Source organism: Octopus sinensis, linkage group LG18 (genome assembly GCF_006345805.1).
Source record: "Octopus sinensis linkage group LG18, ASM634580v1, whole genome shotgun sequence".
Taxonomy (NCBI): Eukaryota; Metazoa; Mollusca; class Cephalopoda; order Octopoda; family Octopodidae; genus Octopus; species Octopus sinensis.
The window spans coordinates 44952996-44979187 of NC_043014.1; the positions used below are offsets into that span (position 1 = coordinate 44952996).

Consider the following 26192-nt stretch of genomic DNA (forward strand, 5'->3'; position numbering starts at 1 on the left):
TACATCAATGCTTTTATGAGCGTCATAGAGAGAAACAAATATTACATCGCCATCGCCATAGCCATCGCCATCGCCATAGCCATCGCCATCGCATTCTATTTTCTACCTGTCAACACACAGTGAATTAGTTTCAGTTTATTCATTGCACACTGTGTGTGTGCGTTTGCGTGTGCTGTAAACCAGACTAAGAAAAGCATTTGACGCACACACCAGAATGTGAGTTTTCTGTAAATTTTGCTTAATTGGAGTTTAAATTTGAAAAACTGGACCTGGCATGACGCGATGCATTGTACTCTTAAAAATGCTAGGTAAATTGTAATTGAAGAAATCCTATATTGTAGATTTGTATAACTCCCAAAGGGAGGCAGATAAAATCTGCCTTTTATAATAAGAGATATATATATATATATGTGTGTGTGTATGTTTGTGTGTCTGTGTTTGTCCCCCTAGCATTGCTTGACAACTGATGCTGGTGTGTTTATGTCCCCGTTACTTAGCGGTTCGGCAAAAGAGACCGATAGAATAAGTACTGGGCTTACAAAAGAATAAGTGCCGGGGTCGAGTTGCTCGATTAAAGGCGGGGCTCCAGCATGGCCACAGTCAAATGACTGAAACAAGTAAAAGAGTAAAGAGAGAGAGAGAATATTAATAATGTATTTAATCTATTTTCTCCAGTTTTACTTGCTTTATTGCCTTGTTTCTGTCATGCAATCATAGGAGAAATGATACACCTAGAATCTCATCCTTTAAACACCAGCCAATTGTATGCCTATTTCAGTCTGATAGACTGAAAGAAGAGGAGTAATATGCCTTGACAACACAATTGCTGTAGCAAAAAAGTCAAACTCTTTGTTAAATAATTGAGTAAAGCAGTGCATAGATTTTAAAAATATCTCTGAAATTGTGGAATGGCTTCTTTTTATCTCTTACTGGGAGTTGAAAATAGAGAATAAAAAACAAGCTAGCCTGGACAAAGCAAAACAAAAAAATGCAACAAGAGGGAAGTAAGAGTTAAAAGAAAAAGATGGAGCAAGAACCCAGAAAAAAAAACAAAAGAGGAAAGAGAGCAGGATTGGGATAATAGATAAACATGTAAATGAGGAAAGAAAAGAAAGAAATAATCATATATATATATAAAAATAAATAAATAAAAAATTAAAAAAAACCTCAGAAAACTTAACCAAAAAAAAAAAAAAAAACCAAACTCAAAGACAGAAATCTTTATTGCAAATACATAGCAAAACTTCATACATGGAGGAATAAATAAAACATTCTTCCAACAGATAAATTACAATAAGACAATTTGTCGACATTTTCATGCTCCATGTTATGTTTGGAGCAAGCTGAAGATTCATTCTTACATACTAGATGTGTTTTTTCTCGACAACTAGAAATTGTTGTCTTGTTTTGTTTTTGCTTTACTTTTTCTTTTTCTTTTGTTTATGTAGTTATTAACTTCAGTCAACTTTACAACACAAATGCCTTCGTAATTGAAGCTATAATAGTAGCTACAAATAAAGACACGATAGATTCCTTTTAGGCATAAACAATGATTTCAGTATGAAATCAAAAGCTGTCGTGATTTAACTACATATATTATTGCAATTTTGTGAAGCAGATAATTAAATAAAATACATCACTTGTATAACATGAATTTAGATATTTTGATACTTGGATCACAATGAGAAGTTTAAAATATGTAATTTTCAGCATTAAAAAAATTTTTTTTTTGAAAATTTTAGGAAAAAACTGCTGGTAATATAAGCAATCAGTGGCAACAAATTGGCCAATATAACCTGTATTTATTTTGGAATATTTATGAGTCTAATCAAGAAATAACTGCATCAACCCCCCCATCCTAGTAACAACAAAAACAACAGCTGTATCATTTATTAAAGGTGTCGGCTAAAAGAAGCAAAGAAGTAAGAAAAAATTTTTTGAAAAATAAAACTACAGCAAAACAAAACATGATTTTTAAAGCATTCAGGTATTTTCAGAATAGTTTTATTCAGTTTTCAAAATAAATAATGGTAAGAAAACAACGAAAAGTGGCTCAATCTATAAAGTTGACATGTACACACACACACACACACACACAATTGTTTCTACAAAGCCAGATATAAATATGTAAATATATAAATACTTAGTTTATACATTCAACTATACAGAAAGCCTACTTTATTAAACTAGTGAAAGCATGAGTGTATATATGTGTGTGTGAATATATATATATACACACACACACATATACACATTCATACTTACATGCATATAATGATGATGATGAATATGATGGTGATGATAATAATGATATTGGTTTCTACCTTTGGCACAAAGTCAGTAATTTCGGGGGTGGGGGTGTAAGTTGATTACATCGACCCAGAAATTAACTGGTACTTAGTTTATCGACCTTGAAAGGAGGAAAAGCAAAGTCTACCTCGGCAGAAATTGAACTCAGAAAGTTAAGGCAGGCGAAATACCTATTTCTTTATTACCCACAAGGGGCTAAACATAGAGGGGACAAACAAGGACAGACATAGGTATTATGTCGATTACATCGACCCCAGTGCGTAACTGGTACTTAATTTATCGACCCCGAAAGGATGAAAGGCAAAGTCAACCTCGGCGGAATTTGAACTCACAACGTAACGGCAGACGAAGTACCGCAAAGCATTTCGCCCGGTGTGCTAACGCTTCTGCCAGCTCGTCGCAAAATACCATTAAACATTTTGCCTGACATGCTAACGATTTTGACAGCTTGCTGCAATGATGATGATGATGATGATGATGATGATAATGATAATAATAATAATATAATCCATTCGTTTATTTGTCACCAAGACCACTTATTCATACATGCATAACATCTCACGAAAGGATTTAGAGGACATACTGGGATTTACAACTATAGTTACAGAAAATGAAGGGTGGGGATTATGACATGATGCAATATATATATATATGTATATATATATATATATATATATATAATATATATATATATATATATATATATATATATATAATATATATATATATAATAGCAGAGAGGCAGATGGAAATAAAAGACATGACAGCAATTTAAATTCCACCAAAATAATGAGTTTGAAGTTCAGCAAAAAACCTACTATTTTGTAAGGAGAAAAATATAGTTGATGGAATAATCACTAGTATATTACTTGTACAGAATGTAACAAGTTGATGTTAAATACAATGATACCTTTAGTTTGACACTCAAAAAATTTCTGTAACTACACTACCCTTTAAGAATAGCAGCTATGGTTGCCTTCTGTAAGCTAGATACAATTCTTTCATTCATTTATATATATATATATACATTATTTAATAACAGTTTTATTTGGTTCCATGCAGCTTAAAGTTTTATGGGCTCGTAAAGTGAACCTAGCTCTTCAGGCATGGGTAACCGAATAAAATAATTCCTACCAAATATGCTGAGTGCCACTGTCTTTCATTCAACTGAAGCATATACACACATGAAAAATATATGAAAAATACTGTGATCATGATTCCTTGATTACAATGCAGTAATCTTTGAACAGAAGACATACATTCAAAATCCTTCATAAGATGAAAGACTGCCCACCCACCCAAAAGTTTAGTTTTATCCCTTAAAATTATTCCTCTGGTTCAATTTCCAGGAGATAGTTTATAATAATTCTTATCTTGGATTAACTAATACAGTTCTAATACAATTTGATGCTAAGCTACAAATATATTAATCCTTTGACTTCAACAAGAAATTCATATTTTCTGTATTTCCTATTATTGGGTTGGATAATTCTGCAAATTTGAACATTTGTATATAAATTATTAGAGCAGTTATTTTTAAAGTTGAGTGCCTTAACTACTCAACTTTGAAATGTATGCAGCAGGGAAGACAAGAAATAAGAATAATGGTTATATGATATACACTAGATTTATATTCAATATATTATATTTAAAGATCACTCATAAAATACAGTGTACTATTATAAATAATGGGTGAGATTTTGATGGAATAACAATAGGATTTAAGGAATAACAATAGGATAACCTTTATACTTTAAACAAACATTTGAACAAGTATGTAATTTACAACCCTGTAAACTAATGTTCTCACACCAATATTATTATAAATGTAAGTTCTTGGTTATTTTTCTCTTAACCTTAATTTTTAGTGTGATTATTGTCAAATTATACTGTATTATTTCTATCCTTAGTGTTGTTACTGCTTATTATTGACTCATAAAACCATTTTAATAATGAATTGCTAGGAAAACTAAGATTAATCTCAATAATTGAATAGCAGCAATCAGGAATACAGAGTTGACATTACGTAGTTATTTATGTAAATAAAACAAGAAAAGGTTGTACGGAATGAAATTATATAAAGTAAAGTTCTCAGTAGATTTGAATGATGACAAATTTGAAAGTGAAAATAAAATGGGACAAAACAATTATAAAAATTCTAAAAAATATTTATAGTCAGAATATTAAGATGTATGTAGAGAAGAATGTAGTCGTTATTTGAAAAGAGCTTATCTTAGAAAATTTCAGGCTTACATTGTAAGAAGTCTGATGTTGTAATTGCCAAACATTAATGAATTGGGCCAAATTTTTATTTTTAAATTAACTTATAATTTGATTACACAAATTTAACATCTATAATGACTTGTTAATTAAAACATCTGTGACTGAACAGTTATTTGACATCAGTTTATATATGAGCAGGTTTGTGCATGTGCATGCTTGCACACATTGATGCTGCTATAACTTTCAATGTAAAGATGAAGAATTATACACACATAGATTCATCTATATAAGGTAGTATTCAATAATACTCATATACATACATATTATATAGATATTCATAATCATATCTCTTGTAGATAATTATACATACATGCAGACAACTATCTAAGTATTTGTCCTAATTCTATATAATGTATTCTACAATCATAAAAGCATACGTACAAATAATATTCCAGATATATTTGAAAACTCTACAAAACACTTCACACGGAAATATAAGCATGTCTTTCAATAACAAAAAACACACAAAAAAAAAAAAACTCAACAAAGGTTCAAATAAATTAAGTTCCGTGGATGATAAAGCGGAGAAGGACTACTGATGGAGCATAAAATCATCTTCAAAACGGGTGACTAAAACAGCAAAATGTTGCGAAGTCAGTCTATGGGCAAAGGAGATCTATGGAGCAAGTCTATTGGCAAGAAAGTCAACTCATGTTTCATGCTTGCCTACCCTTGAGGTATCCTTGTGGTGGCTTTTTGAAGGTTTGCCATGGGACCCTCCATGTCCACGATGTCTGTTATGTCCATGTCTATTCTGAAGTTTGAGTACCTTCATCTCTTTACGAGCTTTACGGCCCCGAATCATGGCCTGAATTTTTGTCGCAGCCTCATGAGCTCTTGGATCTTCTGGATCAACCGGTGGCAGCGTTTTCTCTGCGTTTGCCTTCACTTTCATCACTTTCATTTGCTGGCGAGCTCGGAAACCACGAAACTGTGCCTGAATCTTGGTAGCAGCATGGTGGACATTTGGATCGTGGAGAAGCACATTTTCATCCTGGGTTTGTGGCGACTCTGGGTTCATGCGCTTGTGGTGGACATTCTGCTGGCGAGGATTGTGCTGCTGGTGCATGTGTTTGTGGGGGTGGTGATGGTGGTGGTGGTGGTGGTGATGTCCCTGTTGAGACATTTCATCCTGATAAGATTGACAAACAATTTCTAAAACTGAGAACAGTTTCTACATAGCGATATTATGTATATTGACAATGTAGGCAAAAACAAAGAAGGATCTCAAATAGTTACTCTAGAAAATATTCCTCTTAATATGACACTAATTCTCTTACAGTTATCATAGCTTTTAAATTATTGAAAGAATATTCTCTTTTTGTTTCAAAAATACAATATTTTTGATAAAAATGATTCAAAATTATACCAATGTAAAAGGTTTGTCTTACGAAATATATACTTTACAGTGATATTATCATATTATCATATATTTTACTATTAAATAAAAATTATTTTCACATTTTGTTAGACATATATCAATTGTAAACAAAATATAAGAGAACAAGCTAAAAGGAAGTTATCTACATATCCTTACTTACATGCGAGGTTAGTAGAAACAATGCATAGGGTAATGGAATAAAAGAAATGTGTTTTTAGAAAGAATTTGATGCATCTAAAGTTCACTGTTTCGATTTACATAACTACAACTAAGTAGATTGTAACATTTCATAGGTTATTATGAAAACCCTACACACAAATATGCATATATGTGTGTGTGTGTGTGCATATATATGTGTATGTGAATGCATGTGTGTGTATATATCATACACACACAAGCGCACATGGCAGCATGGAACATGGTTATTAATGACAATACATATTTTTTCTTTTATGGCACAAAAATGAATTTCTTACATCATCATATATATATATATAAGTTTGTAGCTGTTTCCTGCACCAGCTTCACATAGCAGCTCCAGCCCATCCAAAGTGCCTTGATTCGCAGGATGGCCTGCTGTGCCTGAGGAGACCTATTGAGTCAAGTACATCAACATCAAAATAAAAATCAAATGGAAATTGTAGTTGTGATACCCATGCCGGTGGAATGTAAAAAAAAAACATCCAAACGTGGCTGAAGCTGGCTTCCGTGACGGTGGCACATAAAAAGCACCCACTACACTCAGGGAGTGGTTGGCATTAGGAAGGGCATCCAGCTGTAGAAACACTGCCAGATCAGACTGGAGTCTGGTGCAGCCTCCTGGTTTCCCAGACCCCAGTCAAACTGTCCAACCCATGGTAGCATGGAAAACAGATGTCAAACGATGATGATGATGATGATGTGTATATATATATATATATATATATATATATATATATATATACATATATATATACATATATATATATATAATATATACATATATATATATATATATATATATATATATATATATCAAGAAATTTAAACGGACTGTTTTCTGCTACACAACTATCTGAAAAAATACTATGGGCTTATATGAAGCTGAATTCACGATCTAGTTTCAATTTTTAGCTGTAACAGTTTCATGTCACTTATCTTACTGATGTCCTTGACAAAGCTGTGACTGTCCCAACCTTCTGTAACCCCATTCCATCAATCAATGTAACACTCAGAGAATTTGGTGAATAGTTAATTGTAAAAGGCAAAGACAATATTCTATGGAAATGAATTAGCTTGTAATAAATCTATTTTCTTCTTGAATTGATTATCTTTATCAGCATGTTACTTTGTCCTTTTCCATAATTACGCACAGATAACAATGTACTCTTAGATTCATATCTCAAGATTTGTAAGATGTATTAGCTTCGAGAGTGTGTGAAAGTTTCATTGATTCAACTGAAATCAAATCTCTGAATGCATGAAGTATGCTAAACAGCTAAAATTCTATACGACAAGCTTTACTTTGTAATCTCTTTTGTCCAGATCTAGCTAAGAAATGAGTTAAGGATAGAGAAAGTAATGCTCAAATACAGTTGAGATAAAATGATTGATTGAACACAGTATATGTATAATTAACAATTAAAGGACTGTTAAGTCAAATTCTACTGAAAGTATTCCATTGTCTTTAAGTAAAACACTAGATTCTACAGGAGAATAGGCTTATATTAGGCTTCGGGGGAGAAGTTATGAATGATGTCAAGTACACTATTCACAAGGAATATTTATTCTCCATCTATTAAGGCTGTAGAAATTGAATTTCAGGGGTACAGGCCCTATGAATCCCTATTAAATAAAAACTGTGAAATAATGAATTCTGCTTTAACCACCTATTCTAAGAATATGCAAAACATGCTGGTATGGAAAAACAGGGATCTTTTCAGTTTGAACAGCAGTTTTTTCTAGCAGTGTCATATGAAATTGTCACCCATAATTATGACCCTAGAATCGATCTATTGCATTTCAATCTGTTTTAGGGTTAGGGTTAGGGGTGGAGGAAGGGTATCTTTTTTTCTTCAGAAATGTAAATAAACCCAATCTGTTTCTTAAACGAGGGATATATTCATACGGCACAGAATGCTTTTTAACTCAATAGACGTCACTGATTGGTTGAAATTGCAGAAATTGAAGAAAAACAACAACAAGTGTCTTACAAACTATAGAATTTTCTCAATAAAGCCAAGAGAAAAAGATGTTTTATAAACACATTCTACCAGTATTCTACCAGTTTAAAATTTTTTAGTTACCTAGAAATTATGTTAAAAACTGCTGTTCAAACCGAAAAGATCCCAAAACAGATGATGATGGCAGCGATGATGATAACAATGAAATAAATCTGTAAGTTAGTCTGAACTGTAAATGAATATAGGGAAGTTAATGCAAAATTAAAAATTACATTTCAATCTAGCCGATACTTTTAAGAAACTAACATGAATTACCTTTCAAATCTGTCTGAGAATTCAAATACAATCTAGCAAGGAAAGATTCACATAGCTAAAGGAAAAAGCTAAAATGATGTCTACCAAATCTTTTAGCAAACATTATTTGAGTTAATCAGAAGCTATATTAATGGAAAAGTGCTACATTCAAGATTATTCATGATTAGGTAAGTTGAAAAGTATATTTAACTACATTAGAACTGCTTAGAAATGTTTTTTGTAAATGTTAAAAACAGTTAATATTTACTTATATTGAACTAGCTAAAATACTCAGGTACTTTCAAAGACATTACATGTCTTAATGCATAATATCCTTTGGATCAGTCATGGGTGGCCTGCAGTACTTTCTGAACAGCATGTCTAATGATAAATTATCTAGAATTCTTTTTAGTAGTATGGCCCACCTTATGATGAGCCATGTCTCATATGGTCGACTTCTTGAAAAAGATTGCCTATGCCTGCTTTAGACATTAGTGATGTGACATGTTTTACATAACTACCACTAAACTGTGATTTGATTATTACTTAAGTATTGAAAAAAAAAAAGCTACTAGAATGGCTGTACCTATATTTTTATTTGAATGTACACTTCAATATAGACTTCCATCAGGTAAGGATAGTATCTTCTTGTTAAGCACTTGGAGAAAATACTGACTTTTTTAAACCTTTTTTAGATCTCTGATAATTTTTTGTAAAGTTAAACAGTTAAGAGACAAACTACCTCCTACATAAGATGTGTATCTCCCAAAGATTGCTTTGGCATTGAGAGAAGTCAACAATGAAATACAAGGGGTTACCCATCCATCAGTTAATTAAACAGTGTGTCCACACATAGTGCTGATGACAAAATATGAACTGACAATCTCTTTTCATTATGCTCAGTACCTTATAACCTTGGCCGTTTGTGATTTCCTGGCCATTCACAAAATACTAAAAGAGAGTAATGTTGAATAATTCTAATTTAGCTTTCTGAACATTGCTTCGTTTGAGAAGCTACATATATGATAACCCCAAACCACTAAAATTTATTTATCAACATGTTAAAGCTTGCCAAGGATTTTTGAACTTAACTTTAATGTAGCCTGAAATGTATAGTACAAAATTTATTTATAAATATGTTTTTTTTTATATATTTCTAAGCAAGCTCACTGTATTTAGATTTTATAAATATTTCTTCAAATTCAATTTACTTCAATTTTATTGAAAATGTAAGAAAAATATTATGTGTGTATATATATATAAATATATATATATATATATACACACACACACACACACATATATGTATATATACATACACACACACACACATATATGTATATATACATACACACACACATATATATATATATATATATATATTGTGTCTACACAGAAAAACACATACACACATTTATGTGTATATGTGCACACATGTGTCTGTTCATGCATGTATATATACAAACACACACACATTTTAAAGAGATTGTAATTCAAATATGCTCGCAACTAAGAGTTTATCTAAGAATGGTTCTCCTTAAAACATGGCTAAATTTCAATGCAATTTTCCATTTAATGTTTTGAGTTGGTTTTGATTTTATTAGACATTCCTTTGAGAGTGAGAGGAGGAAAAAAAAATGAGAGCTGCTGATTTTGAAGAATGCAAAATTACAGAAAGTAAATAGATTTAACATCTGGTAGAATCTTGATTACCATAACTTTAGATAACAACAAATTTAAGATTCATTAAAATAAATAAAAACAAAAACAAGACAAGCATTATTAGTTGATTACCAAATTACCTAAAGAAAAAATGTAAGCACAACAAATATTAAAAACCATGCGGGATTAGGAGATGCTTGTTGAAGATTTAGATGTTTTTAAAATTTTTTAAATTGAAGTTAACTGAAGGCAAATGGGGTTCGTATAAAGAGATTCAAAGAAAGTCTCTAATGATTAAATCAAGATCTAAGATGGGAAGTAAAAAAAAAATATATATGTATAATGAAAATGAAAATATTCATTAAAGGACTTCAAAGGTGCCTTGGTTACATTTCTTTTAGTAAATAATATACTTTGATTAGATTTCCTTAGGCAAATGGCTATATATAGATATAGAGTTTTTGGTGGGGTACCTTCATCAGTTCTACTAAAGCAAATCAATTGAGTATTTGATTGATATTTTTTAATTTTGGTTACACTTGTTTTTGAGGTAGTTTTAACATTAGGAAGTCTATAATGGGAAACCTGACTACTATATTAAGCAGATTCAATCATAACATGGAAGTTCTTACAGCTTAATTACAAACAGTTGTAATTATTTAGCAACAAGTCAATCCTAGTCACATAAAACTATGAATAAAGGCACGCCAGTCATGACCATCCAATCTTTTAAGAAATATGTAAGGCTATATTATGCAATGTATCCTTCTATACATATATTTTTTAAACAATAAGGCATTTTTTGATGGGGATTTGACTACTGTTTCCAGCAGGTTAAATCAACACATAGCAGCTTTCTTGTAGGCTTGCAATTACATGTGGTAATCAGTGAAGATGTAACAGATATATAATTAATGCTGTTGCATCCAGATGGATCCTTAGTTAATGCATTTCAATGCTGTAGTTTTTGCAGTAAGATGCACACATACAACTTAAGGATTAGTATCACAATAATTTAGCTTCCATCCATTAAACCACCCAGAAATAAAAAAAAATAATAATAATCAGTGCAATATTCACAATTTCTTAGAAATTAATAACTATGGAGTATATAAATAAATACTCAGGTATAAGAACAGGTAAGTGGATCTGATAATGGACTCACAATTCATTTGTCTGGAGTTAGCCCCAGATCAACCCTGACTGAGCAGACTTATGATCAAAGACACTCCAACCACGACCATTTTGATTTTTTAAGACTAGTAAGACTATATTGTCTGATGCTCTTTCTTTAATTAAGATGTAAGGATGTAATCTGAGAGTTTTTTTGGGGTTTTTTTTAAGCAAGTCAAGCAACCATGTAGGTGCTTGCATATTAGTCCACAGTTTAATTCACAAGTGTCCCTTGCTAATACACTTAATGTCAAATGTTTCCGTTTCCCTAGCTGTTGGGAAATCTTCAGGGAATGTTACCCTTCACAATCTGAAAGCCTGTCCAAGAAAGATTTATTTCCCATTTTCTTAGTAGCAAAACATGAAACTAAGCATTAGGCTGGCATCATGAGTCTCTGAAAACATATATGATAACACATGTCAGTGTCAGACTGAAAGAATTCAGTCAACACAAGACTGATGGATAAATAATTCTTTTTAATATGATTGTATCAATTTCCTAGCACCATTGGTTTCCTGCAGGGCTAATCTGCATTTATTCAACCAGGATTTGAAATACTCTTCTCTACTAAATTTGACTCTCATCAAATTTAATGGTAGGCAAATTATTAAAATGTATAGCAACATATACATAAATATAAGGGGTCTTTGACTAATCTTTTTCTCCACAGCACTTAATGTTTTTGCAACTCCATAAGAACATAGTAAAAAAGAAGATTGTTCAGTAAGTATGTTTAAAGTGTGTGTGTGTGTGTGTGTGTGTGTGTGTACATGAAGGGATAGTTTATGTAAGAGAGTCTTGAATCATTAACCAAAGTATCTTGTTTTATACTAGATGCCAGATGGCATATTTCTTTTCTTCCAGCCTAAAGAGTTAAGCTGGCTTGTTAGTTTTAATGGAAATATATTGTAGATTTTATAGGAAAACTACCTACCTAGTCTGCTGCAATAAATGGCTTCACCCTAACACCAACCAAATATTCAACTTCCATACTGCCAAGCTGATTATGAAACCACATTGAACATTTAAGGTTGATGTTTATCCAATAATTGAGAAAGCATACAAGCTGAAATTTGGTGTTAGTTTTCTCACTGTGTCTGTTGACTAAATCTGGTTATTTACAGCACTCTGGCTGTGCCTGTTGACTAAAGGGATTTATTCCAGACATTTCTATCAATATCAAAGATCTAAAAGTATTTTCTTTTAGCATTTCTACCTAATTCATTAACATTTTTAGCAAATCCACCTAACTAAAAAATGCTTACTTTTAGTATATCTAGCAATTTTAGTTGGTTAAATATGCTTTTATAATGCAAAGTTTGTAAATTTACATAACTTTGTCTGCAGTAGGGAAAAAAAAGGACTGATATTTTGAGTTGAATCCTTTATTGGAGAGCAAAAATAATTTAGAAACGACTATAAATATTTCTTCCATATGCAGTAAGAAGTATGTTGACTTAAGTAAGAAGATGAGAGTTTAAGTTCCATGAAGTTCCAAATTCTTATTCTTGCTCATATTCCCAGTATATCTGTGTGTTTTACATCACACACACATATACATGAGAGAAAGAAAATAGAAATTTGACAACCTAGTGGGATTCAAACTTTTGCCTACTCATTATGGCCTTGATGAAATGAACCCATGCCAGTATGGAAAGTGGACGTTAAATGACGATGACGATGATTACATGTATTCTACTAAATACATGCACACACACACACTCACACACACACACACACAGCTTCTGATCCCCAGTTGTACTTTTTGTCAATCAGTGAAATCAACTGATTGGACCTCTCAAACTATATATTCATTCAGTACAGTTGATTCTCCAAAACCGTCATATAGTCAAAACACAACAATCATAGTATATATTTTTAATCTAAACTATTTGGTTACTTCACTTAATAAACTCACATATATGAAATAATAAAACAATCATCCATAAACAATTGAAAGAAAAAATAATAATCAAAAGAATCTATATAATCAAGAAAGGAATAATTTGAGATGAAAGAACTGATTGATTGAAACACCTTTATCATCTCTTTTATTATATCTTTCCTCATAACATTTCATTATTTAGTTCCAATCTTTTTCTTTTTCCTCTGCGCTATTTTAGGTTTTGATAAAAACACTTGGCTAAGATGACTGTACGCAATAAAGTGGGGAGGGAGGGATATTAGTAGTTAATATATATATATATATATGTATATATATATATATAATTATGTGGAAACCTATAAATGTAGGAATTCTATATAGAATCTATTAGTACGAAGATGAAACAATAACTAATATGATTAAGCTCTCTGATGAAGCAAGTTTTATTCAAGGAAAGAATTTATGACATAATGTAGATGAGAAGAGCCTGGGCTAATATTGATTGAGAAACTGATGCTACAAGCAGAGTTTCACTATTAGTAAATATTTATAAAAATAATCCACACACACAAAAAAAAAAATCACACCATTCTTAGAAAGAAGGAATGTATATTCACTGTTAAAAACTTGGTTTGGATTCAAAAGCTGCTTGTGAAATAGGTAAAGTGCATAGATTCTTAGTTCATAAATTGAAAACTAACTAAAATAAGGATTAATGATAGTTAACCCTTTTGATGCTAAACCACCTGAGACTGCCCTTGTTATTTTAATACAAAATAACTGTTTTAAAGTGTTCTATTGAAATTTAATATTATTTATATTACAAACACCAGCTTCTAAGTCAACATTTTAATTCAACGTTTGATAGCAATGCTTGAGGATTTGGCTTGTTAAATGCAATAGGTTTCTCTAGCTGGATCAAACACTGAAAATGTCTTCAAGTTTTCCTTTTAAATGCCTACTTTATATTCTAAGATTAGAAAATCTAATGAATTGTAATTCAAATGTGAATATTTTTCTAAAGACAGAAGATAATGATTAAATCATGAATAATGTACAAGAGTTAAAGAGAAAATCTTCACACTAATCTACATTGCTCTTTTCCCTTTTCCTCTCTTTCTCCCTCCCTGTTGTTCATTGTGTTTGAAACTGATCTCTGTTACAGGTTGAGAATCATCTGATAAATATACTACTAAATACAATACTACACTGTTATTAACAAGGCGGTAGTCTGTTTGTAGACAGTTTCTTTTATATATATATATAATCTCCTTTTGAGAAATGCTGTTTTAACTCAACTTCTCTCTATCTTATCTTATTCCTAAAACAGACATTTCTTACCAGCTGGAGTAATGTATTGTAGTAAACTCAACAGAAAGAGGTTTACTCTATATTTTCTCATCAGTTCTAATGAGTTATTTTTCTGCTCCTTATTATATAACTCCTCAGATATAGTTAGCCATAGTGGATCTTCCTTGATGAACCAAAGTCTTCATCTGTGTACTATGACTCAGCTATGAGGATTAGTTTGTAATGAGTAGTAGTCATTGCGATACTCATGTAGCGTACCCTTAGTGAAATTAATCCTCTCTCTCTGACATAAATATAACATAAATACAGACGTAGCAGATAACAGCTAACCTTCAGCTGCTCGGGTCATGTTGTGTCCACTACTCTGATTGGTTGGTATTAGCACAGTTTGTCTCTTGCTGTATTATGCGCCAATGTGCGACCCAACCAATCACAGCCTTCTGATAAGGTCCCATGACACAGTCTTCTAAATTCTCTGCTGGGGCTTATAATTTGCTATAAAACACAGTGATTCATCAAATTGACCATCTTTGGTTCTCACCACTGACCGCAGAGCACTCAGCCATGTTCCAGTGACACACAGCCAGTTCCAGCGACACAGCCAGTTCCAGCGACAGACAACACCACTAGCAGTATTTCTGGACCTCCACATACGTCACCTTCATTTTAACGTCGTCTCCACCACCATTGCCTTCATCTTAATGATGCCAACAGCAACTTCACCTAGGTTTAACTTCTCACTATTTGTGAATACTTCATCATGGTTAACAGTAAGCTCAACCTGTGAGTACTTTCTGTACCAAGTAACCCAGCACAGCATTAGCAGCCACAACCACTACACTACATCTGTTCAACAAGCTCTGCCTTGTGACCTCAACCTCACTGTTACAGAATTTCTACTATTGTGTACTTTACTACAGGCTGTTATTTATCTTCATCTTGGGTCTGAACTTCTATAGTTCTGTTATAGACTCATTTCTATGCTCTGTATTTTATCTCACATGCATACACCCTTGTTTGTACACACATGCACGACGGCCTGTCTATTATTATTGTTCCTATTATATATGTACTTATGACGCACACACACTCTGCTACCCACATGTTAACATCTAAATAAACCTTTCTCTTAAATATACTATGGTTGTGTCGTCTTCTCTTTTCCTTTCTGGCACCTGTATTCATTCATCCATATTTTGGCTTTTATTGTAAGGTGACCGTGCAGTGTTCAAAGGAGTCATTCATTCGTCACCTCTCCTTTCGCACAGTCGTTCTACAAGTTCCTTCACAATTTCTGACTGTAACACAGTGAGGTAACTCTCATGATATGTTGGAGACACATGAAAAAAGATTTAGCAGCTGCTTCATTTGATGTATATGCCTGAATAGTACAGTAAAAATGTTATCCAGTGGTGAATGAAAAGTGAAATATAAAAGATGACAGGATGCTAAGATGATGGAGTCAGATGCCTATGGATATAAAATTATTTCATTTTCAATATTCACTAACATTCCAGTTTGGTTTTATGCTCTAAGCCGATTGTAGGTAGAGTTTTATGTCCATGTGATACTAGAAAACATTAGTCAGTGTGCTGATACTTAAACATGATGGTATTATTGATGCTTAGAAACTTCAGGTGTTGAATAGGATTCATATTCACCCTGGAATCCAAATGATTCCACAATATTTTCTTTCCTTGGGTAAGAATAGTGTTTTACACGGAAACGAACATAGTTCCATGAGCTTTCCCCGCTTTTCTTCAGCGGGAGAATTGTTATATATAGAATGATATTACATTTTACATATCTTTGAGTTAGAGCATTGTTATATATACAAAGATTGGTTTCCATTGGGTTTTCATATGTTTTCAAAAGGTTTCCTTATTCATAGCAAGGAGTTCACCCCACTGTATATCAATGTCCTTCAGTGGGAATATTGTTTCACACAGAAGGAAAATGCTAAAGAAGATCAATATCACATGTACACCTACTCCCATATACTTCATAAACACAAGATTTAGTATACTAACAGTCAACTTGATGATCATTCTCTTGTAAAGCTCATACAGTTGACAAATTTTCATATATCGTTGTATTCTCAGTATTTTTTAAAAGCTCACATACACACACACACATGCACACAGGACCATAAACATAATGTAGTTTATGTCACTTTTCCTGTAAGTGCTGTACTGTACACCAAAATTCCTGCTAATTACAAATCTTCCCAAGCTACACTTGCTTTTTTGATAGCAAATCTTTACCACCAACCACTGTAAGAATTTTAACATCATCTTCACTGTGAATATTCCTGTAGTACACAGAAGGAGAAAATCTCTGCTCTTACTATACGCATCTCTTAATTTTACATGGTCATGTTTGCATCTCCTTCTTTCTTCTTCCACTGGTTTCAATCATGACACTATGGCTGGGTTGGGGTGCTTTTATTACTGAGACCCACAAAATAATAGATCGCTTATATAAACAGGAAGAAAGACTATGAATAGGGACACTTCAACCCTGATTTAGAATCTCAGCATAGATAAAGCCAAAATCAAAAAGATTTGCTGTGTTTTGAAACTTTAGTGACTGAGTAAACTTCTGGTAAAAGACTGAGGGAATGGCAAATGGTTACAAGCTCATATAGAATACAGTGGTTAACTGGAACCACTACTTTAATATCAATTGATTCTCCATGCAAAGATGTACCTCAACATTTCCAAGTCTCTCTTTAACCCTATAGTGTTTAAACCAGCCATATCAGGCCAAAATTGTTTTCCTGTTTTATGCTTAAACCAGCCAGCTCTGACCTCTCACACCTACCCTAAAAATAAACAGGGTCATCATCAAAATCTCAGAGTTACAAGATGCTGTACAATTATCGGTGGCACATAAAAAACACCATCCGAGCGTGGCCGTCTGCCAGCCTCGTCTGGCACCTGTGTCGGTGGCACATAAAAAAACACCATCCGAGCGTGGCCGTCTGCCAGCCTCGTCTGGCACCTGTGTCGGTGGCACATAAAAAACACCATCCGAGCGTGGCCGTCTGCCAGCCTCGTCTGGCACCTGTGTCGGTGGCACATAAAATCACCCACTACACTCTCGGAGTGGTTGGCGTTAGGAAGGGCATCCAGCTGTAGAAACACTGCCACATCTGACTGGCCTGGTGCAGCCTTCGGGCTTCCCAGATCCCCAGTTGAACCGTCCAACCCATGCTAGCATGGAAAGCGGACGTTAAACGATGATGATGATGATGATGATGAATGTAATTTAATAGGCTTTACATTTGACAGATTAATCTGAATGCTAAAGGGTTAAGGAACTACTGAAGGTGCCAAGTGTCTTAGTCTCCAAAAGCCTGTCACAATAGATCTTCTTTAGTTTCAGCATGGGGAAATAACAAGACAATTGCAGTTTGAATCTTTATAGTTCTTGGCAGAAGCAAATTGTATGAAGATCACCAATTTCATTTTTTTGTTTTTAATAATAAACTGTGAATATGTATCTATAATCTAAAACATGAACCCCAGTACTCTATTAATGAACCAAAATCCAGTTACTACATTCACACAAACAAGAAGCAAATATACATAATCGTGTGTATATAATAGCGGGCAAACAGAGCTGGTAGACTGGCATTCAGACAGGTGTGTATATTTGGCTCAAACCAGTTAGATAAGGTCAAATAAGCATTTCACGTTCAAATGCTGTATAGGTGCCAAAGAAATTTAACAATATGGAGCCAAGTCTGCACTACTTGGCAGACACATCAAGAATGTCTTGTTCAGCGGGCAAAAAAATTTTAAAATGTAAATCACTGCTAAATATATTGCAATACACATGGAGAAATTTGCATAATTATGTGTTAATTGATGCATCTATGTATAGAGTGAATTGTATGCATACACACTAATTGGTGTTTCATCTATAAACAAAATTTATGGTTTCAAATTACAAATATAAAAGAAAAGTAACAAACATTACGAACGGTTAATTTATATCCACAATGTGCATGTACAGGCACACTTAAGTATGATGCTGTCGATGATGATGATAGTCGTTACCTCATTATCATCTTCATCACCATAAACAAGACAGCAATCATGACAAGATGATTTGTCATGACCATCCTGTGTAGTCTAATAATCTCAATCATGTTTATAATTGAAGAGTATGATTATGATGGCTACAAAGATGAACATGGTGGCAATAATGACAACGATGATCATGCTCGTACTAATACTGATGATGATTAAGATTTTAATTCCTATGGCCATTTTTCAGAATGCATACTTCCATCAGCCATTAACCTAACGATCATCATCATTATCAATGCTACCACCATCACTAACTATCACAGTCACATCCAATAACTCCCTCATTATCATCAGCAGCTTTATTTTTCTCTCTTTTTTTTTCTGTGGGAAACTCGTAAAATCCACTAGATACAAACATAAATCATACTCAAATACAACCACAGACGAAATAAGCTATGTAAGCAACCTGATGTTAAAAGTCAAACAATTTTAAATTTGGTGATTATCATGTCGTTATTTACATCATTCCCTTGATCACTTGCCGCCTGCTACAAAAACATGGCATCATCACATCACTATCATCACTTCATTCAGAAGATTAGGCTGAGAAATGAATAAATAAATGAATGCACACACACACATGAAGATCCACTGCAAGGCAGCTTGCACAAGTATATCTACTATAGTTCCAGTGGATTTGGTAGACAGAAACTAAGAAGCTTATTGTGTGTGTAGGTGTGTGTGCTTGTGCATATGGGTGTGCTTATAGTTCCTGTTGCCTTTACATATGTTGGATGGTTGTAAACACAGGCCTCATATATTTCTTTACTGCCCACAAGGGGCTAAACATAGAGGGGACAAACAAGGACAGACAAAGGGATTAAGTCGATTACATCTACCCCAGTGCATAACTGGTACTTAATTTATCGACCCCGAAAGGATGAAAGGCAAAGTCGACCTCGGCGGAATTTGAACTCAGAACGTAGCGGCAGACGAAATACTGCTAAGCATTGCGCCCGGCGTGCTAACGTTTCTTATTTTTTTATTGCCCACGAGGGGCTAAACATAGAGGGGACAAACAGGGACAGACAAAGGGATTAAGTCGATTACATCGACCCCAGTGCGTAACTGGTACTTAATTTATCGACCACGAAAAGATGAAAGGCAAAGTCGACCTCAGCGGAATTTGAACTCAGAACGTAATGGCAGACAAAATACAGCTATACATTTCACCTGGCGTGCTAACATTTCTGCCAGCTCGCCGCCTCATAAGCAAACAGTGTCATTTGCGTGCAACCCACCATGAAAGCATGTCTGGGCTTCATGACATGTCTTTCCATGGTGTGGACTGTTTGTTGTTTGACAGACTGGGAGATTATTACCTTGCTTGGAAACAGGTATTCACTTGGTGTCAGGAAGGGCATCCAGTTGGATAAAAATCTGCCCCAACTTACATTTGTCAGACCCATAAAAGCATGGAAAAGATGATACGCACACTTACATACATACATGCATACATACATTTTATACACATATACATTGGCGTTAGGAAGGGCATCCAGCTTGGCGTTAGGAAGGGCACCCAGCTTGGCATTAGGAAGGGCATCCAGCTTGGTATTAGGAAGGGCATCCAGCTTGGTGTTAGGAAGGGCATCCAGCTTGGCATTAGGAAGGGCATCCAGCTTGGTATTAGGAAGGGCATCCAGCTTGGCGTTAGGAAGGGCATCCAGGTGTAGAAACTCTGCCAGATCAAGATTGAAGCCTGGTGCAGCCAACTGGTTCGCCAGACCCCCTCAGTCACACGTCCAACTCATGCTAGCATGGAAAGCGGACGTTAAACGATGATGATGATGATACATATATGTTGAGCAAGAACTGCTTGACAATTTGCAAATTCTGAATATTACAGAACAAAAAAGAAGAAAAAAACCAGCAGCCATTCAGCTTAGAATTGATAGAATTTAACAGCAGATAATTAGATAGTTAATAAGTAGGTTGCAATAAAATTGAAGAAGAATTTGTGAAAAGTGGGGGAGGAGGGGGGAGGAAGAAAGAAAATACAGAAAACAGGGAAAAATATCTATAGATATTATATAATTAGAAAATGTTCAACTGAAGATAAAAATTTTAAATGTTTGTTGTGTCTTGTTTTATTTTATAATGGGATGGATAAAAGCAGTTGAGATTTTTTTTTGTCAGTCACAAGATTTACACTGTTTATAGCTTTAAGGAAGTTCAGAACTACATATTTCTCTATGCATAAGGACTATACATATTCACATTGCATACATGTGTATGTGTGTCTGTGTGTGCGTGTGTGTGTGCGTGCACGCGTTTGCATGCCTGTCGGTCTGTTTACTTGTAACATATATCTATCTCGTATATCTGTATAGTGTATCTAAGTATGTGCGTATGTACGTATTTATTCCTGTAATTATTGCAAGCTAGCCAATTCTTAACTATATATTCATCTGACTGTTTTCTCATCTATCTTTAAATCTTTGGCTGTTCCTTCACCTAACCAGCTGCCCCCTCCCAATACACCATCCATGCATCCATTCATTCATTTACCCATCTGTCTATCTATAGATTCATTATTTATTATTTTTTTATTTTTTGCCTGTACACTAAAGTACACAATATTTGATAGTATCCTTTTCAGTAAATGCTTCCAGTTTTTCCGTCCTTTAATGAAACCCAATGTCTGTAAGAAACAGAGTTCTAGGAAACTGTCTGAGGTTGGTATCAGCAAAAAAGTATACAGTGACCTTTCTTAGGCCATCGGTTATGACTTGTTCTTTGGATTGCAAAAATGACACAAAATATGTCTGTTGTAATAGTAGTAGTAGTTTTTAACATTACTAATACTAAATAATGATGATTTCTTTTGGTTAAGTATACAATAACTGTGGGCAAGATATTGAGACCAAACAATATATTTCTGGTACTTATTTACTGACCTCTATGGGATGAAAGGTAAAAATCCTCTAACAGAAATTTCACAAAGCCAATGCTGTTTGGTTGGGGCAGGTATGGTTTGTATTTATTTCACCAATACTGGTACTTGTTTTATGAAACCCACAAGTGTGCATTTCATTGAATCCAGAAGGATGAAAGGCAAAATTATTGCAGTGAGATTTAAGTTCATAATGTGTAGTATTGAAACCAAAAAGTGTAATGTATCTAGTTAGAATCCCCAACTTTCTCACAATGTAAAACTCTTAAAAATATTTAACAATAATGATTTCTATTCTCATTTAAGCCCAGATATTATGGCGGTGGATATAATTAATTCAACCAGTCACATTATGATGGGGTGCTGAAAAGTTCCTGTCTTTAGGTAAAAGAAAATACAAGAGGATCAGTTAATTGTGATTTTATTCAATATATTCCCCTTTCAGATTTACACACTTATTACAGCAGCAGTCATTCAGATTTGCTATGCCCTGTAAAAGAACCCAGAAGTTTTGAGCTTCCAACCAGGCCTTTCATGATACTCTTAAAGCCAGGATCTTTTCAGCACCTCCTAATATTTGACAGGTATTTGTTTATCAACCCCATTAGGATAAAAAGTAAAGTTGACTCCAGTTGTATTCAAGCTAATGTAATGGTATAAAATCAAATCAAAATCGAAATCGATCAGTATCAATGGAATTTGTAGTTGTGGTACCAGTGCCGGTGGCACATAAGAGAACCATCCGAACGTGGCCATAGCCAGCACTACATCGACTGGCCTCCGTGCTGGTGGCACATAACAAACACCACTCGATCGTGGCCGTTGCCAGCCTCGCCTGGCCTACGTGTCGGTGGCACATAAAAAGCACCCACTACACTCACGGAGTGGTTGGCGTTAGGAAGGGCATCCAGCTGTAGAAACACTGCGAGATCTGACTAGCCTGGTGCAGCCTTCGGGTTTCGCAGACCCCAGTTGAACCGTTCAACCCATGCTAGCATGGAAAGCAGATGTTAAACAATGATGATGATGATGATGATGATCACAAGACATAGAGTCTGGCACTTTACTGGCTTTGTGATCCAGATGAATGAAAATAAGATAAAGAACAACAACTATAATAATAATTATAATCTCTCCTGACGTATTGTAAATATTATTTTCTTTTACTATATTCTTGTATCATGAATATGACGTGAAGGAAAAAACATAATAAACTGAAACAAACTGCATATAAAGAGAAAATAGTTAATCAACTTTGATGAAACAATAATGAAGAACAGAATAACGAGGTAGTGGCAGAGGAGGGGAGTAAAAAATTAAAAATGGTCTTCAACTTTGAATACAAAATCACCTGATAAACATAATTAGTAGCTAGGCTGTGTGTTTGGACTGAAACTATTTCGCTTGTTTAATCTTAACAGATGTTTTTAACCAATACAATAACGATGATAAACAATTTGATGAGAAAGTTTGCCACAAAACATTTGGCAACAAATTAACTACTTGGAATGTATTAATTTCATGAAGTTTACACGGTTCCTTTACAGAAACTATTATTAATTTCTGTATTGATGATTATTCTTTTTTGTTTTGTCTGCGTACATTTTTTTCATTCTTGCACAGGTTGGATGATATTGCAAATTTAGGTTTATACATAAATTAGGCCTAAAATGAAGTTGTTAGTTGCTGGCAATTTTCTGGTTAGCTGTCAGTAATTTTCTGGAGAGAGAGAAAACCTTAAGCTTCAATACTCTATTCTATTACAGTTATACCAATTTCTCAGTCATTTCTGAGAGTAAGATACTTTCAGTAGAAAAGGTTTCATTGAACAGATCTGAATAGAAAATATTTCATAGAACAGAATGGTTCAAACGTATGTTCATCCACCCCTCAACCATTCCCAAACTTTATAGTCTGTCTCCTCATCCTTTCATCTTCTGCTATTCATACAATCTTGCAAACCGCTCATCTACCCACTTCTATTCACCTTGTGGGGCCACCTGGACTCCTCATTGATATAATCTATCCCTTTGCAGCTCCTACTACTCATTTTCTTTTTCTTCTCCCTCTCCATCCCCTACTAAATGTGTATAGCCATACCGGTCCTCTACAAGAACCTGCTCTGACATCCTTGCTTCTCAGAGTTTAACACCTCATCTCCTGGCATGAAGATGACCTTACTTTACTCACTTCCCCCAGAGTTTGTAGTCTTGCAAGCTGTATGGCAACCTCAATAGAGCAGGTGGCATAAAAAAAGCACTCAGTATACACTGTAAAGTGGCTGGCATTAGGAAGGGATCCAACCAGTAGAAACCATCCCAAAGCAAACATTAAAGTACAATGCAGTGCTTGGACTCATCAAATCCTGTTTAACCATCCAACTCATGCCACCCTGGGACACAGACGTTAAATGATAATGGTGATGATGATGATGATGATGATGATGATGCTACATTATTTACAATGGACGGATAAGTGTCCTCATATTGCTTGTTGTTACCACATTTCAAATGATGTACCCGCCATCTTTCATCAGGTGTTCTGGTGGAATTTCGAACCCAACCTTTGTTTCACTAAAAAACTGTTTGTTTTAAGACATTCCAGTTATGACCATACAATTTAAAAATTTTATTGGAGGTGAGTGGGTGGGGCATAGATTGCCCTCAACTGCATTATCTAATGTGTCCCCCCCTTTTTTTTTCTAAGATTGTAGGGTGTGGTTTGGGGGAGATTAGGCTGGCATTTGAAGCAAGCCAAGCCACCAAACTGATACTTCATTATTGGTGGCTGTTGTTGTTTGTGATAATAATTTTGATGATGACAATGATGATGCAGAAACCAGTAAAGTTCTTTATTGCTATACTGAATAGTTACTTATTATCAATGTCTTTCTTTCTCTTCTTCATTGTGTTTGTCCAGCCTTCAGTTGATATGAGAAACTGCTGAAATCCCAGGTCCACTTTATCCCAGTTTCCTGATAGCATGAAGCATAGTGTCTCTGCATTTTTCTAAATAATACTTGTCAGTTTTATATTTATGTCGAAAAACAAGATTATAGAAGTTATTTTTGTTTGCTTGTACATTTTCCTTTCTCTTTCCATTGGAGATGTCTAACAATTGTTATGTAAATGGACACTTGGTCACAAATACCACAGAATGACATTTGCACAGAATTATAGCTGCCCCTGACAACTGGTTGATAACTAGAAACACTTTGGGGAAAAATGAATAAAATGAAGCAAATACATGTTTTTATTCATACTAAATTCATGCCATTTAATTTTATTTCATTTAATGCATAACCTCATCCCACCCCATAACTCAAAGACAAAACAAGTAGCATGATTATAGTTTGTCAAGAATGTTTAACCCTTTCGTTACCAACCCAGCTGAAACCGGCTCTGGCTCTGAGTACAAATGTATTGTTTACATAAGTTTTGAATTAAAATCTTCCACCAAACCTTAGTCATAATTTATGTTCTTAACACTAGCTGAAAGATAACTAAGTTATTTTACAAAATTCTTTGTTATATTTAAAGTTAATTGAAAGAAATACAGAGCATCTCAAAATAAATACAGTATCAAATGGATTAAATATATATTAGAGGAATAATTCTTAACCCTTTTGATACCAACCCAGCTGAAACCACCTCTGGTTCTGTAGTACAAATGTATTGTTTACATAAGTTTTGAATTAAAAGTTTCCACCAAACCTTAGTCACAATTTATGTTCCTAACACTAGTTGAATAATAACTAAGTTATTTCACTAAATTCTTTGTTATATTTAAAATAATTGAAAGAAACACTGAGCATCTCAAAATAAATACAGTAATGAAAGGGTTAAGATAGGTAAGTATGCTGCTTGGTTGTGGGGAAAGAGATTTTTCTATGAACTTGACATATTTTACGTTGACTCTCAAAGATATTATTTTTTTTTTTATGATGTTGGGCTTATGATGTAAAATTATATATAATTTGCAAATAAATGCCAGAGACAGAGGAAATTAGTGATGGTGTACATCAACAAAAATTATTGTTGATAATTTTCATCAGAGGAGAGATCTTTCTCTGATCTTCTATCATTTTACTTGTTTCAATCATTGGACTGTTGCCATGTTGTTGGAGCATCACCTTTAAGGGTTCAGTTGGACAAATTGACCCCAGTACTTATTTTTAAAGTTTGGTATTTATTCTGTCTCTTTTGTTTAAGTGCTAAGTCATGGGGACATAAGCCAATACTGTTAGTCAAGCAGTGAGGGTGAGGACAAATACCCCCCCACACACACACAGGCGTCTGTCTGTCTACCAAATACACTTACAAGAGTTTGTTCAGCTCAGGGCTCTAGTAAAAGACAGTTGCCCAAGGTGCCCTACAGTGGGACTGAACCCAAGACTACATGGTTGGGAGTAGGCTTCTTACTCACACAGCCATGTTCACACCAAACTTACCTGAACTGGTGAACATTGGTTGACTATTAGATACTCTTTACTTGTTTCAGTCAGTTGACTGTGGCCATGCTGGAGCACCGCCTTTAGTCGAGCAACTCGACCCCGGGACTTATTCTTTGTAAGCCCAGTACTTATTCTATCGGTCTCTTTTGCAGAACCGCTAAGTGACGGGGACATAAACACACCAGCATCGGTTGTTGGGGGGACAAACACAGACACACAAACATACATGCACACACACATATATATATATATATACATATATACGACGGGCTTCTTTCAGTTTC

General features: G+C 34.2%; 1 protein-coding gene across 5 annotated transcripts in view; it reads right to left on the minus strand.

Moving 5' to 3' along the window:
• Positions 1-26192, minus strand: part of LOC115221474 (immunoglobulin A1 protease autotransporter) — a 323801-nt gene that overhangs the window by 56532 nt on the left and 241077 nt on the right. For 4 of the 5 annotated variants that reach the window (XM_036510960.1, XM_029791663.2, XM_029791660.2 and 1 more), the window contains exon 6: positions 5264-5725. The exons of the other annotated variant lie outside the window; for it this stretch is intronic. In XM_036510960.1, the coding sequence (XP_036366853.1) occupies positions 5264-5725 (462 nt within the window). The remainder of the gene's footprint in view (positions 1-5263; positions 5726-26192) is intronic. 5 annotated transcript variants of the gene reach the window in all.